General features: G+C 35.8%; 1 protein-coding gene across 2 annotated transcripts; it reads left to right on the forward strand.

Moving 5' to 3' along the window:
- Positions 1 to 4,021: 4,021 nt before the first annotated feature.
- Positions 4,022 to 10,591, forward strand: LOC18437536 (uncharacterized). Of its 2 annotated transcripts, none has more exons than XM_011626317.3 (4): positions 4,022 to 6,080; positions 6,763 to 6,987; positions 8,003 to 8,289; positions 9,818 to 10,591. In XM_011626317.3, exons 1-4 carry the CDS (start codon positions 4,395 to 4,397, stop codon positions 10,428 to 10,430), a joined length of 2,811 nt encoding a protein of 936 aa, XP_011624619.2. In that variant the 5' UTR covers positions 4,022 to 4,394; the 3' UTR covers positions 10,431 to 10,591. The 2 variants fall into 2 exon arrangements, 1 of the variants encoding a protein (XP_011624619.2); XR_016040909.1 differs by having other exon boundaries at positions 4,028 to 6,080; positions 6,763 to 6,992.
- Positions 10,592 to 13,710: the final 3,119 nt, after the last annotated feature.

Genomic DNA, 13,710 nt, shown 5'->3' on the forward strand with positions numbered 1-13,710 from the left:
TAGAACTACCAATTGTTGACACTTAACACTAAGAACAAGTATGCCAAAGATTATGTGCTCCAACAAAGGAGCAAATTGTCCATTCACTCCTTCAGGGTGAAATCCAAAACTTTGGAATTTAACTTCTTCAACTTGGACACCAGCTAATAATAATACTACTTAAAAAAAAGAAAAAGTCCCGACACTCTCAATATGTGCCTACAAAAAAATAATATGCTAAGATTGAAAAAGGCTGCGTAAATATATTTTTTTAGAGTCAGCTTTAAGTGTTTACGAAGTCCCTTTTTCTTTTCTTTTTTTTTAAAATATTTGTACCTAATTTTCTAAGTTGGGTCCCAAAATTTAATAGTAAAAAAAATACAAAATCTTCCCACTCTTTTACTAGAGGGAATATGTATATAGTCTACTCGTGGGTTCACTAGTGGAGGTCCTAATCCTCCTACCCTGCTCTCACTTTAAGTACCAATGCCAGCTTTAGGATTTTAGGGTTTAGTGGCTTTTTAGGGGTTTCAAAGGTTTTGGTTCTTCTAGGGTTTGGGATTTATTATCATGGTTTTGATAAAGGTTACCGAGGCCCTAATAAATTTAGTAGTTTTTGGGCCTGGAATCTAAGGTTTTATGCTTAGTTATCTTGTTTCCCTGATAAATTTAGCAGTTCTTGGGGCTGGAGTTTGGCTCTTTGGCGAAACCTACGCCTTAGAGATGAATGCAGATCCCTAAAAAAATGTCATTCTCTCACTAGCTGCTGCAATTCATTCTCTAAATTTAGAGGTGGAAGTGCAGGGAGTGATACACTCGACTGCTGTAACATTTTCTTTCTCCTCCGATATTCCCAATTTTAGCTTAGGGAAAAAGGTTTGCGAATTTCTATTTGTTTGGTTTTGTAACTTCCAGTGTTGCAGTGGACCTGGACCTGGACCGGGACCGGGACGGGAGGGGTAGACCCAATCCGGATCCGGATATGAGTCCAAAAGCGAGACCCGGTGGGTTAGGTCTGGGTCTAATTTTGGACCCGAACACTATTCAGGTGTGGTTTAGATTTGATTGGGTACGGTCAGGTCTGGGTCTATGCCCAGGTCCGGACCGGAACAGACCCATTCCCACCCCTACGGTTGTTGGTTTTCTCGAAATCGGACTGTGAAACTAGAGGTGAACTTGGACTTGTCTCAAATTTAGCGCAAAGGCCTTACAAATTTTGCAAGGCTAAAATTAAATTTTATGTAAAGTTTGCTTTTAAATGGCTTCTTTTTAGAAGATTTTAAATCTAGATGCTCTTCGGTTTTAGCATTTTCTTCTACTTTTTCGTTTGGTACATCTTCGTTAAATTAAAATACGGATTGGTGGGGTGAACGCACACCATTCGATTTTGATTTGGACCAAGAAATCAATAATACCGTAAAGTAAAATAAAAAACTAAGAAATAAGTATAAATAATAGGGAAATATTTCTATGCTTCCCCTACAGCATAGAAGTTCTATCCTCCTCATACCATCCAACCGTCTAATTTTGATCAAGAGAGTCGTTCATCGTTCGATCTTAGATTTCACATCTCAAATTATTTTATTTTTAGTTTTTTTTTATGCAAATTGTATGAATATGAAATTTGGTACGTGCCATCTCGTCATTGGGGCACAATTATAAAAAATATTAAAAATAATTTTTCGATAAAATATAATGACCAAAATACCCCTTAAAACTTTCAAGGGTATTTTGGCTATTTTATTTTTTTGAAAATATTTATTTTTATATTTTTTGCTAGTGCGAGTTTAATAGAGGAATGGATGTCCAAAATTTAGTGTCAAAATAGTTTATAGAAAAAAATTAAAAATAAAATAGTATAGAGATGTGACATTGTGATTGAGACAATCTTAAGTCTCCGTTCAAAATGGACAGTTGGATAAGGGGGAGGATAGAACTTCTATGCTGCAGGAAAAATATAAAAAGCTTGCCTTAAACAATAAGGTTTTTCATATGTTTATGTGAAAGATTAAGATTTTAAATAAAAATAGATTAAAGTCACTCGATTACATATTGGGTGTGGTTTGTGTAAAGCTGAGGTCCTAAAGGATCAAAGTAAAATAGATTTTCAAATTATAAAATTTAATTTTCCATTTTCCTCGAAAATAGGTATTTTCGCCGTAAATATAATTTGAAGTTTGAATCTTATGATAGTAGAAATATTTTGTGGATTTTAACAAATAAATTTCTTATAAGACAAATTATTGAATTAGATTTTTTAAGCAGTGTACATAACATTGATTCGGAGTAACTCGGCCGAGTCTAATTAAGGGGCCTTTTGGCACTAATTTTTTTTAAAAGGAAAAATCTTGCAAAAATAATAAAGGAAGAAAAATTTTGAACTCTCGGCATTTAATTTTTTCCAAGTGTTATGTCTTTTCAAGATCGGTTCGTATTAAACTGAACGTAAAAGTTTATATGGATCCAAGGCTCTAAACAATCAAATTAAAGCTTATGTCTAAAATTTTATTAGAAAAGGTTGATTTGATGCCCAAATGTCCTCAAATTGATCGTGTTGACATCAAGATGTAAGAACATGAGAAAAAAAAATAGATTTTAAGTTTTGAAAATAGTGTATTTTGTAATGCATTTTTAAATCGTCAATTTTCAAAATTTTTAAGTTTTCATAGATCTGTTCGATCTGCACTATTTTTTATACTTTAAACTTTCAGGCTATCACAAAGATTTCCAATATCGAAACCACGGTTCTTGACGCTATTTGAAGGTAGGTTCTAATTTGATTGTTTAGAGCCTAGGCTCTATACAAATCGTACCCTAAGATAAAAAAAGAGAAAATTGTTAAAACCCCCAAGATGGTCTTTTTACCCGCTTTACATCCCACCAACTTTCCCTAGCAACTCCCCCAAAACATGATGTTTCTCGCTAATACACCTAAACAAAAAGTTCATTTTTTTTGAATGAAAATATCTTTCCCACACCTAACAAATTATTTTTGTTGGGGAGGGTGGTCCGTCATTTGTTTTTGTTGCAATGAGCGGTCTAGCGTTTCATGTTGCGGTCTAGCATTTCATGATGGCGGTCAGCTGTTTCATGATGGCAGTCTGGCAATTATTTTTTTGCTAGAACGTGCGGTCCGGTATTTTGAAGGGGCAGTCTAGCTTTTTGATATAACGGTCCGACATTTTGTAGGGGTAGTCCGGCATCTTGAAGTATACCGGATAGTCCGGCATCTTGAAGTACACCGGAATGATAAGTCCGGTGTTGTACAAATGTGGTCGAGCGTTTCAGGATCTGAAAATGATTTGTTAAATGAGGAGAGGGTATTTCTGTAAAAAAAAATTAACTTTTTTGTATAAAGGTCTTAGCTAGAAAACATCAACTTTTTTGAGGGAGTTGGTGGGGTGTCGGTAGAAAATCTGGGGGTTTCCGCAATTTTTCCCTAAAAGACCTGCTTGAAACTAAATTCTTACTCATTTGACTTTGAAGGGCATTACAAAGTTAAAAATATCTAGGTCTCAAAATAAAACCTAAAGATTACATGCTCCCACTGGAGCATACTATCTAATTACTCCCTGGCATAAAACCCAATGTAAAGGCAATTTTAGAATTCCATATTTCGAGGATGTAACACCATCAAATCACACTCCCTATGCACTCTTAAAAAATAAACTTTTATGGAAATCGAACTGAGATTGTCGAATTTTTTAGAGTGATATTTGAGTTTTAGAAAATTTAAAATTCAATTTTCTCTTTCGAAAATATCCATTAGGTGATTCTCAGAATCTCAGGTAGTTCCCAAAAATTTTCGATTAAAAAAATCCTCCCACATAGGCTTTCTTTCCGAGGAAGTATATATAGGCAATATGCTCCTACAGGAGCACAGTATATACGTTCATAAATAATAAATAAGTAAATAAATAACCAAACTTAAATAGTGGACCCATATGTTTTCAATTTTTATGGACCAGGTGACCTTTCCTCCAAGCAAATATATAAAATATAGATTTTAGAGAATTTATATATATATATATATATATATATATTTTTTTTTTTTTTAACTTGAACGATGATTTTTTTTTTTGAATATCTTGTGAATAAAAAAGTGTAAGAAATTAGATCCTTTTTCTTCTTATGTACTGCAAAATCATGGAATGGTTTTCTAACTTTGGTCGAAACTTCCATTTTTCCAGCTATATTATGAAACTCTATGTTATTTTCTTTTTTACTTTTTGACTGTGAAAAGGTAAAGAAAATTTCTTCATGTAATCCAAAGAGAGAATGATCTTATTCTAAAAATTTGGCCAAAACCTAGTCATCCCAATCTCCATTTTCCTCCCTTAATTAAGAATCACCATTTTTTTTGTTGATCATGGAAAGTTGAGAAATTGAGTCCATTTCTATGAGAGAAAATATCAATGGAGTGGCTTTTGAAATTCCTCAGATGCATACTTTTATGTGAATTGGATGATCCAATTGAGGACTCAAATTTTTGTGTGTACAGTTCTTTACGTCCGGATTCTCCAGTTGCAACCAATGCACAGAAGAGAGTATCATTGGAGTGGCTTCTGAAATTCCTCAGATTCTTAGTTTGCTGTGAATTGGATGATCCAACTGAGGACTCAGATCTTTGTGTATACAATTATCGTCCAGATTCTCCAGTTGCTACCAGTGTACATGGTAGCTGGTTTCTAGAAGGGCTTCGATGCATTGTCTGTTGCAATCAGGAGGAAGATGACACTCAACTTAGCAATACTTTCCTCGGTGATCCAATTAATGGAAACTCTGCTCAAAATCAGATTTCGGCCCGTGAGTCAATGGCGAGATACAGAGCATCTGAGCCTCATAAGCTTCAATTTCATGGCACTTTATATGATCACCAAGAAAATCGCAGTCCTTTTCTTTGCGATCGAATTAATGGATATTCTGCTCAAAATCAGACTTCAGTTAGCGGAACAGTGGCAAGAATCACAGAAGAGACTGTTAAACTTCCATTTCGTAGCGTATTTTCTGATCAATCTCCTGCTTTACCCTCACCTCAAAGGATTGCAGCCTGTAATGAAACAATGACTCACTTCTTTCAAAGAGAAGTGATTTCTTATACTAAGCAAAGCAAGCCTTTGAGTTCTGTAACAGAAACTTATTCTTTTACAAGGACTGAGAAGCCATTTGATGATATAAAAGAGTTGAATCAAGATTCAAGTTTCAGTGATTCTCAGAATAATCTTTCCATTAATGGAAAAGAGAGCTCTCTTGCTCTTATACTTTCTTCAAAGGAGTTCTCAGTTGATTCAGAGGCTAAGAAACTGTATTTCCAAGGAGGTGATTGGAATCGAGCCTCTTTGCAAAGGCTTTCAGCTGACCAGGGGAGTAAAGAGCATCATTTTGAAGGAAATGATCTGAATCAAACTCTGAATTCAATTAACAATAATCCGGGTAAGCGTCCTCAAGTTACTGGAAAAGAGACCTTTTCAGGTTCCATGCCATCTTTAGAGAAGCTTTCTGTTAATTCAAGTGCAGAGAAGAAATCAACTGAGAGGAAAGATGGGAAAGTTACATCAAATAAAGTGAATATCAAAAGCATTACAAAGAGTGCTTCGGGTGATTTTGAGGAAAATAGGCTCTCTAATGAGAGAACAGAGTCTGGGCAATCAACTGCAAGGAAAGAGTCAAGTTTTAAGACAAATACAGAGAACATCAACGGCAATACACAAAGTGTTTCAGGCGATTTCAAGAAAAACCAGCAGTCTAATGAAAGAACAGAGTCTAAGACATTGACCAAAAGGATACAGTGGCGAGTTAAGACACTAGAGAAGTCCAAAGAAAGATATGAGTCTGAGAAAGCTTCGGCTGATTTTGAGAGAAAAAAGCAGCTCAATGAATGGATAGAGCCTAAGCAAGATTATGATGCATCATCATCAGGACTCTTTTCTAAGAAATATCCAAACAAGCAAGAAAAGCTTCTAGTCTATGGCATACCAAAGGAAGTTAGGGTTTTGATTGAAAAAGAAGAGGTCCCTGAAGTCCTAGAGAAGCCTTTATCTGCCATGAATTATTCTGAATATTTCGCTGCCTTGTTGTATGCAGAGGATATATATCTTGAGGTAAGAGAAATTTTCTTCCTGTATTCCCATTTTGAGTTGAGATATATATCTGATTTCTGTGGCTTTAAGATGACATATACCTGATTTATATGGCCTTCTGTTCGGAACTTATATAAGCACAACCCAATATCGAATGCAATTACACAACCCAATATCGAATGCAATTATCTGATTTTCAATCGAAAGCCTGATTTTTAAACAGTACTGTTGAATTTTGGTGATATTATCAGTCAAGAAGTAACTGTAGTTTGAGATTTTGATGGTTCAAAATGAGCAATTTATGTCTAGTAGTGAACTGAACCTCAATGACATGCATTGAAGTCTGTCCAATAAATTTACATAAGGGATTTGGGTCCAGTAGTGGAGTCTATTTCAGATGAAATGAATGTCACTAACATCAGCTTACATATCGTACACAAAAAGGGAGCTAGATTTTGTAATCTTCCATTTGTGAGGTTTGATTTCGATCCTAAGCCCTGTTTATTTATCACAGTACCACTTGACACCTTATTTTGCGTTTCCATTTTATGAAATCTATGCATGGGAAGATTTTCTTTTCTTATCATCTATATTTCTTTTTTAGTCTTTTTTGCCAAAAGCCCAACGCATATTCGCATTGATTTTGGTCTTTTTATTCTTGATACCTCAATTTATATGCAAATTGATTTTGTTTTGACATCAGACTTGGAGCGACTTTGTCTTAGAAGAAGTCATTGTGAAATTATATGAAGAACCAGACTCTCCCACCGAAGCCAAGCATGAGAATAAATACATGGAGAATTCATTGAAAAAGAAGAATCCCTTTGTGGTTTTTGAGCTTCCTCCAAATCGAAAGGACCGGCCGTTCCTTTTGTCTAGGGACTTTGTCTATTTACGACCTTCTGGCAAGAAAGTTGATCCTTTTAAGGTTAGGTCTGTTCTAACCGTTCTCTAATTTCAAACTACTTTAATGGATTTGGAAGTTCATATATATATGCCCTTCAAATTGCAGACGACTCAATTCTGAGCTATCATATCTTTATGGAGTGTGGGTGCATTTGAGAGAGAGAGAGAGAGAGAGAGAGAGAGAGAGAGAGAGAGAGAGGTTTGGTTATTGGGTTCTTAGGTAGGCGCCTGGTACATTGAGGAACCCATTGTGTTTAACATTATATCAGATTGCTGAGTCAATAGCTTGGACTGTGTTGGTGTGGTTCCTTTTGCCTTCTAGACATGCTATTGTTCATCTCTATGACTGATGTTGCCATCTGATAAATATGGTAAATTATGGTTGCCTTATCAGGTTGTGATCGAAGACTGACTTCATATGAAGCTCCATTAATTGAAATGTAGAAATCATTCCCACTTTGCTAGGTCTGGTTGCTCAACCTTTTTATAAAATAGACATGATCCTGTGCTATATTCTCTCCACCTGCATGTGTCTCTGTATCACTTCCCAATCCATAACCTTCTTCTTTTTATTGAATTCTGTTCAGATCCCTCAAACTCAAAGATTAATGCGCTCAAACTACTCCAAGACACTGAAACTTATCCCCATTTCCTCTCCCCTTTTCAATCTTCAAATTGGGTTGGTTGATCTATTGATCCCACTTTGCTCCCTGGGCTCTAACTTTCTCAATACACTGAGATGACCAGAGTGAGGGCTGGAGTATTGTTGTTTCCTTCAATTAAACTATGTTGCGTTTAATTTGATTTCCAATGGTATAAATGGAGAGGTTTCTTTCTTGTCTTGATTATTAATAACAAGTTAAGGTTTTTCATTAAACATGTAGCAAGACAAACCAGCCTTAACTCTCTTGGAAATTTGGGTTAAATTTGCAGTCTACCTGAGTTTTGAATCCATGGTTTCCTAATTATTTGTGATATATCAATTTTTGATTTGGTAGATTCAAATTGGGTTCCTCACACTAATAATTCTGAATCAGGGATTCGTGTGTCGGGTCGTGAAGAGGAAGGTGAGAGTGGAATTTGGCAATGAGTTCCATTCCCAACATTCATCGGAACAAAAATATGATGTGAGTTTCTCCTTCAACAGACTCTGCTTAAAACGTTGTCATCAAGCAGTTCTTGCAACTTCAGATCCTTCATTTCATAATCTCTTGTTCCCTATTGAGAATCTTCGGGCCAAGTTCATGGATACAGAGACAGTTGTAATTACTTCAAGCCATGATCTGAACATGGAGCAACGGGTTGCAGTTTCTCGAATGCTCAGGTGCGTTTACTTTAGGATAGTGCTCAGGCTGGGACTCGTGGGGTTTACCCTGTCTGACTCGGGTGGGTTCCTAGTTGGACTGGTGATCTTTAAACAAAGAAATTAGGGACAGGGGAGAGACTATGGAGAGTCCTGAGGTTCTGCATCTGGACTCGTCGGGGCCCAAACCTGAGCGAACTCGGGAAAGTTCAAATTTTTAAACATTTATTTGTGATTTAAATGAAGGAAAATAAGTTTATCATACATTGCAGGGCATCCACTGTCACTACTCAATGGTGGACAGGAGATTAATTGTCCTTCACAGGTATGGTTAATCTCTACTGTCCATCATTGAGAATAAATGGTGGATTCCCTATCTGTGCACCATATACCATATACAAACTGTATGTGATGTACTTTCCCTTGAATGAATATTCTTGTTTTACTGGAAAAAGACTTTATAAGCCAATGGTCCTATGCTACAATATAAGGCCATTGGCTAAAACACACCAAAGGATTTTATTTTTTCCTTCTTGGGTGGAAATTTTGCACATATTTGATTTGAAAAATAGATAATTTAGAAAAAAAAATTGTCAATTTTGAGTTCTCGATGGCTGAGGTCCACCATCCACCAAACAAAGTATCACATGGATGGCCTGTGTTCGCCAAAAATATCCGACTCATTTTTCCCCCTTTTTTTTCTGGAAATTTTATTTTATTTTTTGATCAGCTACATGAGATCTACAACTATGCCGCATTTGCGCTCCATCAAAACTCCCTAGCTCCAATGGGCCTATGCGATAGTATATATTTGTGGCTCATAGCATCTGGTTTCTTTATAGAATTCTGTGACATGTATATCTTATAGTGTGATTTTATTTGCATATCCCAAGAATTTTACATAATCCGCTCCCTTCCTTTGCAACATATCATTTTAGATGGTGGGATTTTCTATTTTTGGTTTGGGTGGTGGCATTTTCTATCATTTATCAAAAGTAGGATGAGAAGTTCTCTACCAAAGCGTAAGCATTTGTAGCCACTTCTCTGCATTTACTAGCATAAAGCATAGCTCCAATGCTTGTATTAACAAATGCCAGTGTTTTTTACCAATGATTTATTGTGGCCATGATAAATTATGGGAACTTACTCCTATTAGAAAATATTTTGCATAAAAAAAATGAGTGCCTAAAGCCTAAGCATCTAGTTGCTGGTGAACAAAGTTCACACTTTAGGATACATGTTATGCCAATGAATAGGAAGTGAAACACGTGGTAGGGACTTGCCAAGGTCCCAATCCCAGACCCCTGGTCTGACTCGGGCGATTCGAGTAAGACCGGGAAAGTTTTGATAATAAGAATTAAGCCCGAGTTGAATTGTAGAAGTTTTGATAAGTAAAATCAAATAATTATGAAAAACCAGGTGACTCGGGTGTTCCACGATTTTTGGGTCCTGAATCACTTGGCTCCCGAACCGGTCCAACTTGGGTAAGTCCCGACTCTGATCACTGATTTTTTAAATTCTGTGTTGTACTAACTCTCTCTCACTTTAGTTGCATAGGCTCTCCCCCTTATATCGTCGAGGGACCAACTGAGAAAACCAGAGATACAGTTTGGGCAGCTTCTCTACATATATACAAGAACCTCCCAAACTCTCGAATTCTCATCGCTGCCCCAACAAACAAAGCTTGTGATTATCTATTGATCAAATTATCAGAAGAAATCCCTGAATCTGAGCTTTTTCGAGCCAATGCAGCCTTTCGAGAGCCCGAAGATGTGCCTCCAGATGTTATCGTGTCCTCCTCTTACAATGGAGAGGTTTTCACATGCCCAACCATTGAAGAACTTGAGAGCTATAGAGTGATAACCTCCACATTCATAAGTTGCTTTAGGCTTCACTCAGGTGGTCTTAATAAAGGCCATTTTACCCATATATTCTTGGTGGATGCTTCCTCTGCAACTGAACCTGAAACGATGGTGGCTCTTGCAAATTTTGCCGATGAGAAGACAACGGTTTTTATCACGGGTTCCTATGCAGAGTGTCCAAACCGGGTACATTCTAATATCGCAAGGAAGCTCGGCTTGAGGAGATCATATTTTGACAGGCTTCTCACTAAATTGCCTTATGTAGATTGGAACCCTCAATTTGTTACACTCATTAGTTGACATTCTTAGGAAACAGCATGTTCAATGGCTAAATCTAAGACTGCTTCATCCAATCATATCAAGTATATAACTATGGGTAGCCCCATGTATCAATGTATGTGTTATTGCATATATATGTTTTGGATGTTCTGAGTGCTATGGGATACAATTTTTTCTTTTCACATTTTGCGCATATGCACGTATGTGTATCTCTACGCATGAACCTTGAGCAGATATGTTTTAGTTATAAATTTAACATAATATTTAATTTTTTTAAATTTTTTTTGGGTCGAGTCTAATTGGGTCCAGCGGGACCCGGACCCGGACCCGACCCATTGCCACCCCTACCTCTCCTTGTGACTGTTCCATCGATTGATTTGATGGGGATAATCTTTGTAACTATAAATTTCTATAGTGATTGATATTGGTAATCCAGATAGGTTATCAAACAACAGAAAACAGATTCTTTGTTTGTAGATTTGCAAGAGATATGATATGTGGATCCCAGAAATCAAATTCCCTTTTGAGTTTTTTTAACTTCTGCAGGGCGGGTCTCCCTCTCCCCCTGACTGTTCCATCGAGTAATTGGATGGTGATTAGTCTTTGCAACCATAATTTTCTCTGGTGGTTAAGATTATAGTTTGCTTTTTCCTTTTAAAATATGAATGTGGTTGGGCATTGGTTACATCTTGAGCACTTTTAACTTTTCGATAGGTTGTTAACAATTTGCATGAAAATGTGGAAGTTTTATTAGTGGTTTTTCTCTACTTACTAATCCAATCCAGGGTATTTATTTTAAAAAACAGACGACAGGAAACACGTAAGTTTGAGTATACTGAGTGAGGCAGAGGTAGGCTCCTCTCGAGTTGTATATGTGCCTTCTGCGCCAACGAATCTGGCCGAAGTGCGTGGACCTGACCAGGACTTGAACCCCGTAGTAGAGGCTTGGCCCTGACCTTGCGCAACTCAATGGGCCATGGCCCTAGATTTGCCAGGGCCCGGCTTTATTTCCTGGGGCAGGATCAGGTTGGGCTATCTTTGTGCCCAAGCCCATCTTTTCAAAATACATAACAAAAGTCATAAATCGGGTCATCATAAAAGATCCCACCATAATTATATCTTCCAAACGGGTTTGGAGGTACGTCTAAGGTTGAACCGTCTATTTAAAGTACCCCTATATAATGTCCAATCCTCAGTATTTCAAATTGTCACATCACAAATTTATCAAAAGAATCTAATCTCAATCTAGCTTTCACTTACCAGAAATGCTGATATTTTTAGCGTAGTGAAAATAGGGTGTAAGGCTGAACCTCTAAACAATCAAAGTAAGGCATACCTTCTAGTTGTGTCGAAAGATTACTGAAAATCTTTGTGAAAATCTGATTTTTTTTTTTTCATCTCTAATTATAAAATTTAAAGATTTAAAAATAGTGTAGATATAACAGATCTATGAATACATGAAAATCATGACAATTGACCGTCTGAAAAAACGTATTACAAGATGCATTATTTCTAATATTTGAAATCTCCTTTTTTTTTTTCGTTTTTTCTTTTCATGTCCGTACATTTTGAGATTGAGATAATCGGATTGTTTCAGCATCGAAAGAGCTCTCCAAGTAAAATTTTCAGGTGTGCCTTAATTGGATTGTTTAGGGCTTACCCTCTATAAACTTTTTCATTGAAATATTGGCCCCTTTGTTTAAGAGAACCATGACCACACGGACAAAATAGGACTCTTGATGTTGATAGTTCTCCACTGACAATGTTCTTTTGGAATTTCCGATGATAGTGTGGAATTTCGGATGATAGTCTGTAACATGTGTTGTCAACAAAAAGTTAACGACACGGTTTCTATGAGTTCATGTAAAAATGAGGGACCTCTTAAAAATTTATATTTGAGATGGATTTTTAGATTTAATTTTTAAGGACATGTAATCTCTATTGTGGAATTCATGAATATGAAAAAATAAATAAATTTTAAAAATTTAAAAATAAAAATTATATTAATAAAACATTTGGATTGTTAGTTTCAACTGTTTTTAGATGAATCACCTATTTGTATTCGCCTTTAAAATGGATGCCTTATACCCATGGACTGCAAATATAGAAATGCGGTCCCTGCCACATGAAACAATTTGAATTTACAAAACCACGGCACACATATTCTCTATTTTACATTTTTTTCAATTTTGTTTCTAACATTTCAAAAAGTCCCATCGAGGTAGGCATCAAGTCAACATCAGAGTGACTGCCGACTTTGTAAAGGGAAAATTTTCAAATATACTGTTATTTAATTTTTAAGTAAACTTATCAAAAAAAAATCCTATACAAATACATGTGACTTTTTGAAGCTGAGGCCCTAACCAATCAAAACAAGGCACACTTTCAAATAATGCCAAAACATGTTGTTTTAGTATCAGATATCGTTTTTATGGTATGACAATTTATTTTTATCTCTAATTATAAAATTTAAATATTAAAAAATAGTGTAGATCGAGCATATCTATGAATTTTTTAAAATCTTGAAAATTGGCAGTCTAGATAATACATTACAAGATGCACGATTTGAAATCTAATTTTTCTCATGTCTTTATATTTTGATGTCGAAATGATTGAATTGAGGGTTTTTTAGCATTAAAACTACCTCTTCTAGTAAAATTTATAGGTGCATCTTAATTTGATTGTTTAGGACCTCACCTCTATGTAAATCTTTTCATTTTCATAATATATACGGATCACAAACTATTCTAACCTTCAATGTTGGCATGCAAGCTTCACAATAGAAATCCTTTTTGTAGGTTTCTAACCTCGAACAAGAATAGATATCTATATTATTTAGTTTGGACGATTAAATACTCATTCAACTTTCCAAATATGGAACAATGGCACTAGAGTGAAAAAGTTATCATAAAATTACAACCTTAATGCTAATTAATTGATTTGACCACTTTAATAACTTTTTTTTGTGTAGTTTAGCCACATTACATAATTTTTTTTTTTTACAGATGGCCAATACTAAATTGATTGATTTGACCACCTTAATGACTATTAAGGAGTGTTTTCCTAGTAGGAGACAATACTCTTGTCATCAGCTCTATAGCAACCCATAAAAATAATATTTTGTTGTATACCCACCCAAAACATTGGTGGTATATTCAGCCCGGGCAAAAGATAATGGTGCCACCCATGTTTACGAGTGTTGATAACAAAAGGACACATATTGTGCTCCTTTAGAAGCACGGTTCACTTCTGCTTCCTCGGCTAAAAGATCTACTTGGATAATTTTTCGGTCTGAAATTTA

This window comes from Amborella trichopoda, chromosome 9, assembly GCF_054954075.1.
Source record: "Amborella trichopoda isolate Santa Cruz 75 chromosome 9, AtrichopodaSantaCruz75HAP2 v2.0, whole genome shotgun sequence".
NCBI lineage: Eukaryota > Viridiplantae > Streptophyta > Magnoliopsida > Amborellales > Amborellaceae > Amborella > Amborella trichopoda.

Bases quoted from the DNA above. Each gene is read 5' to 3' on its own strand.
- LOC18437536 (XM_011626317.3), top strand. From the start codon at position 4,395: ATGGAGTGGCTTTTGAAATTCCTCAGATGCATACTTTTATGTGAATTG. The intron at 6,081-6,762 runs GTAAGAGAAATT...TTTTGACATCAG, and splicing joins CAGAGGATATATATCTTGAG to ACTTGGAGCGACTTTGTCTT. The intron at 6,988-8,002 runs GTTAGGTCTGTT...ATTCTGAATCAG, and splicing joins AGAAAGTTGATCCTTTTAAG to GGATTCGTGTGTCGGGTCGT.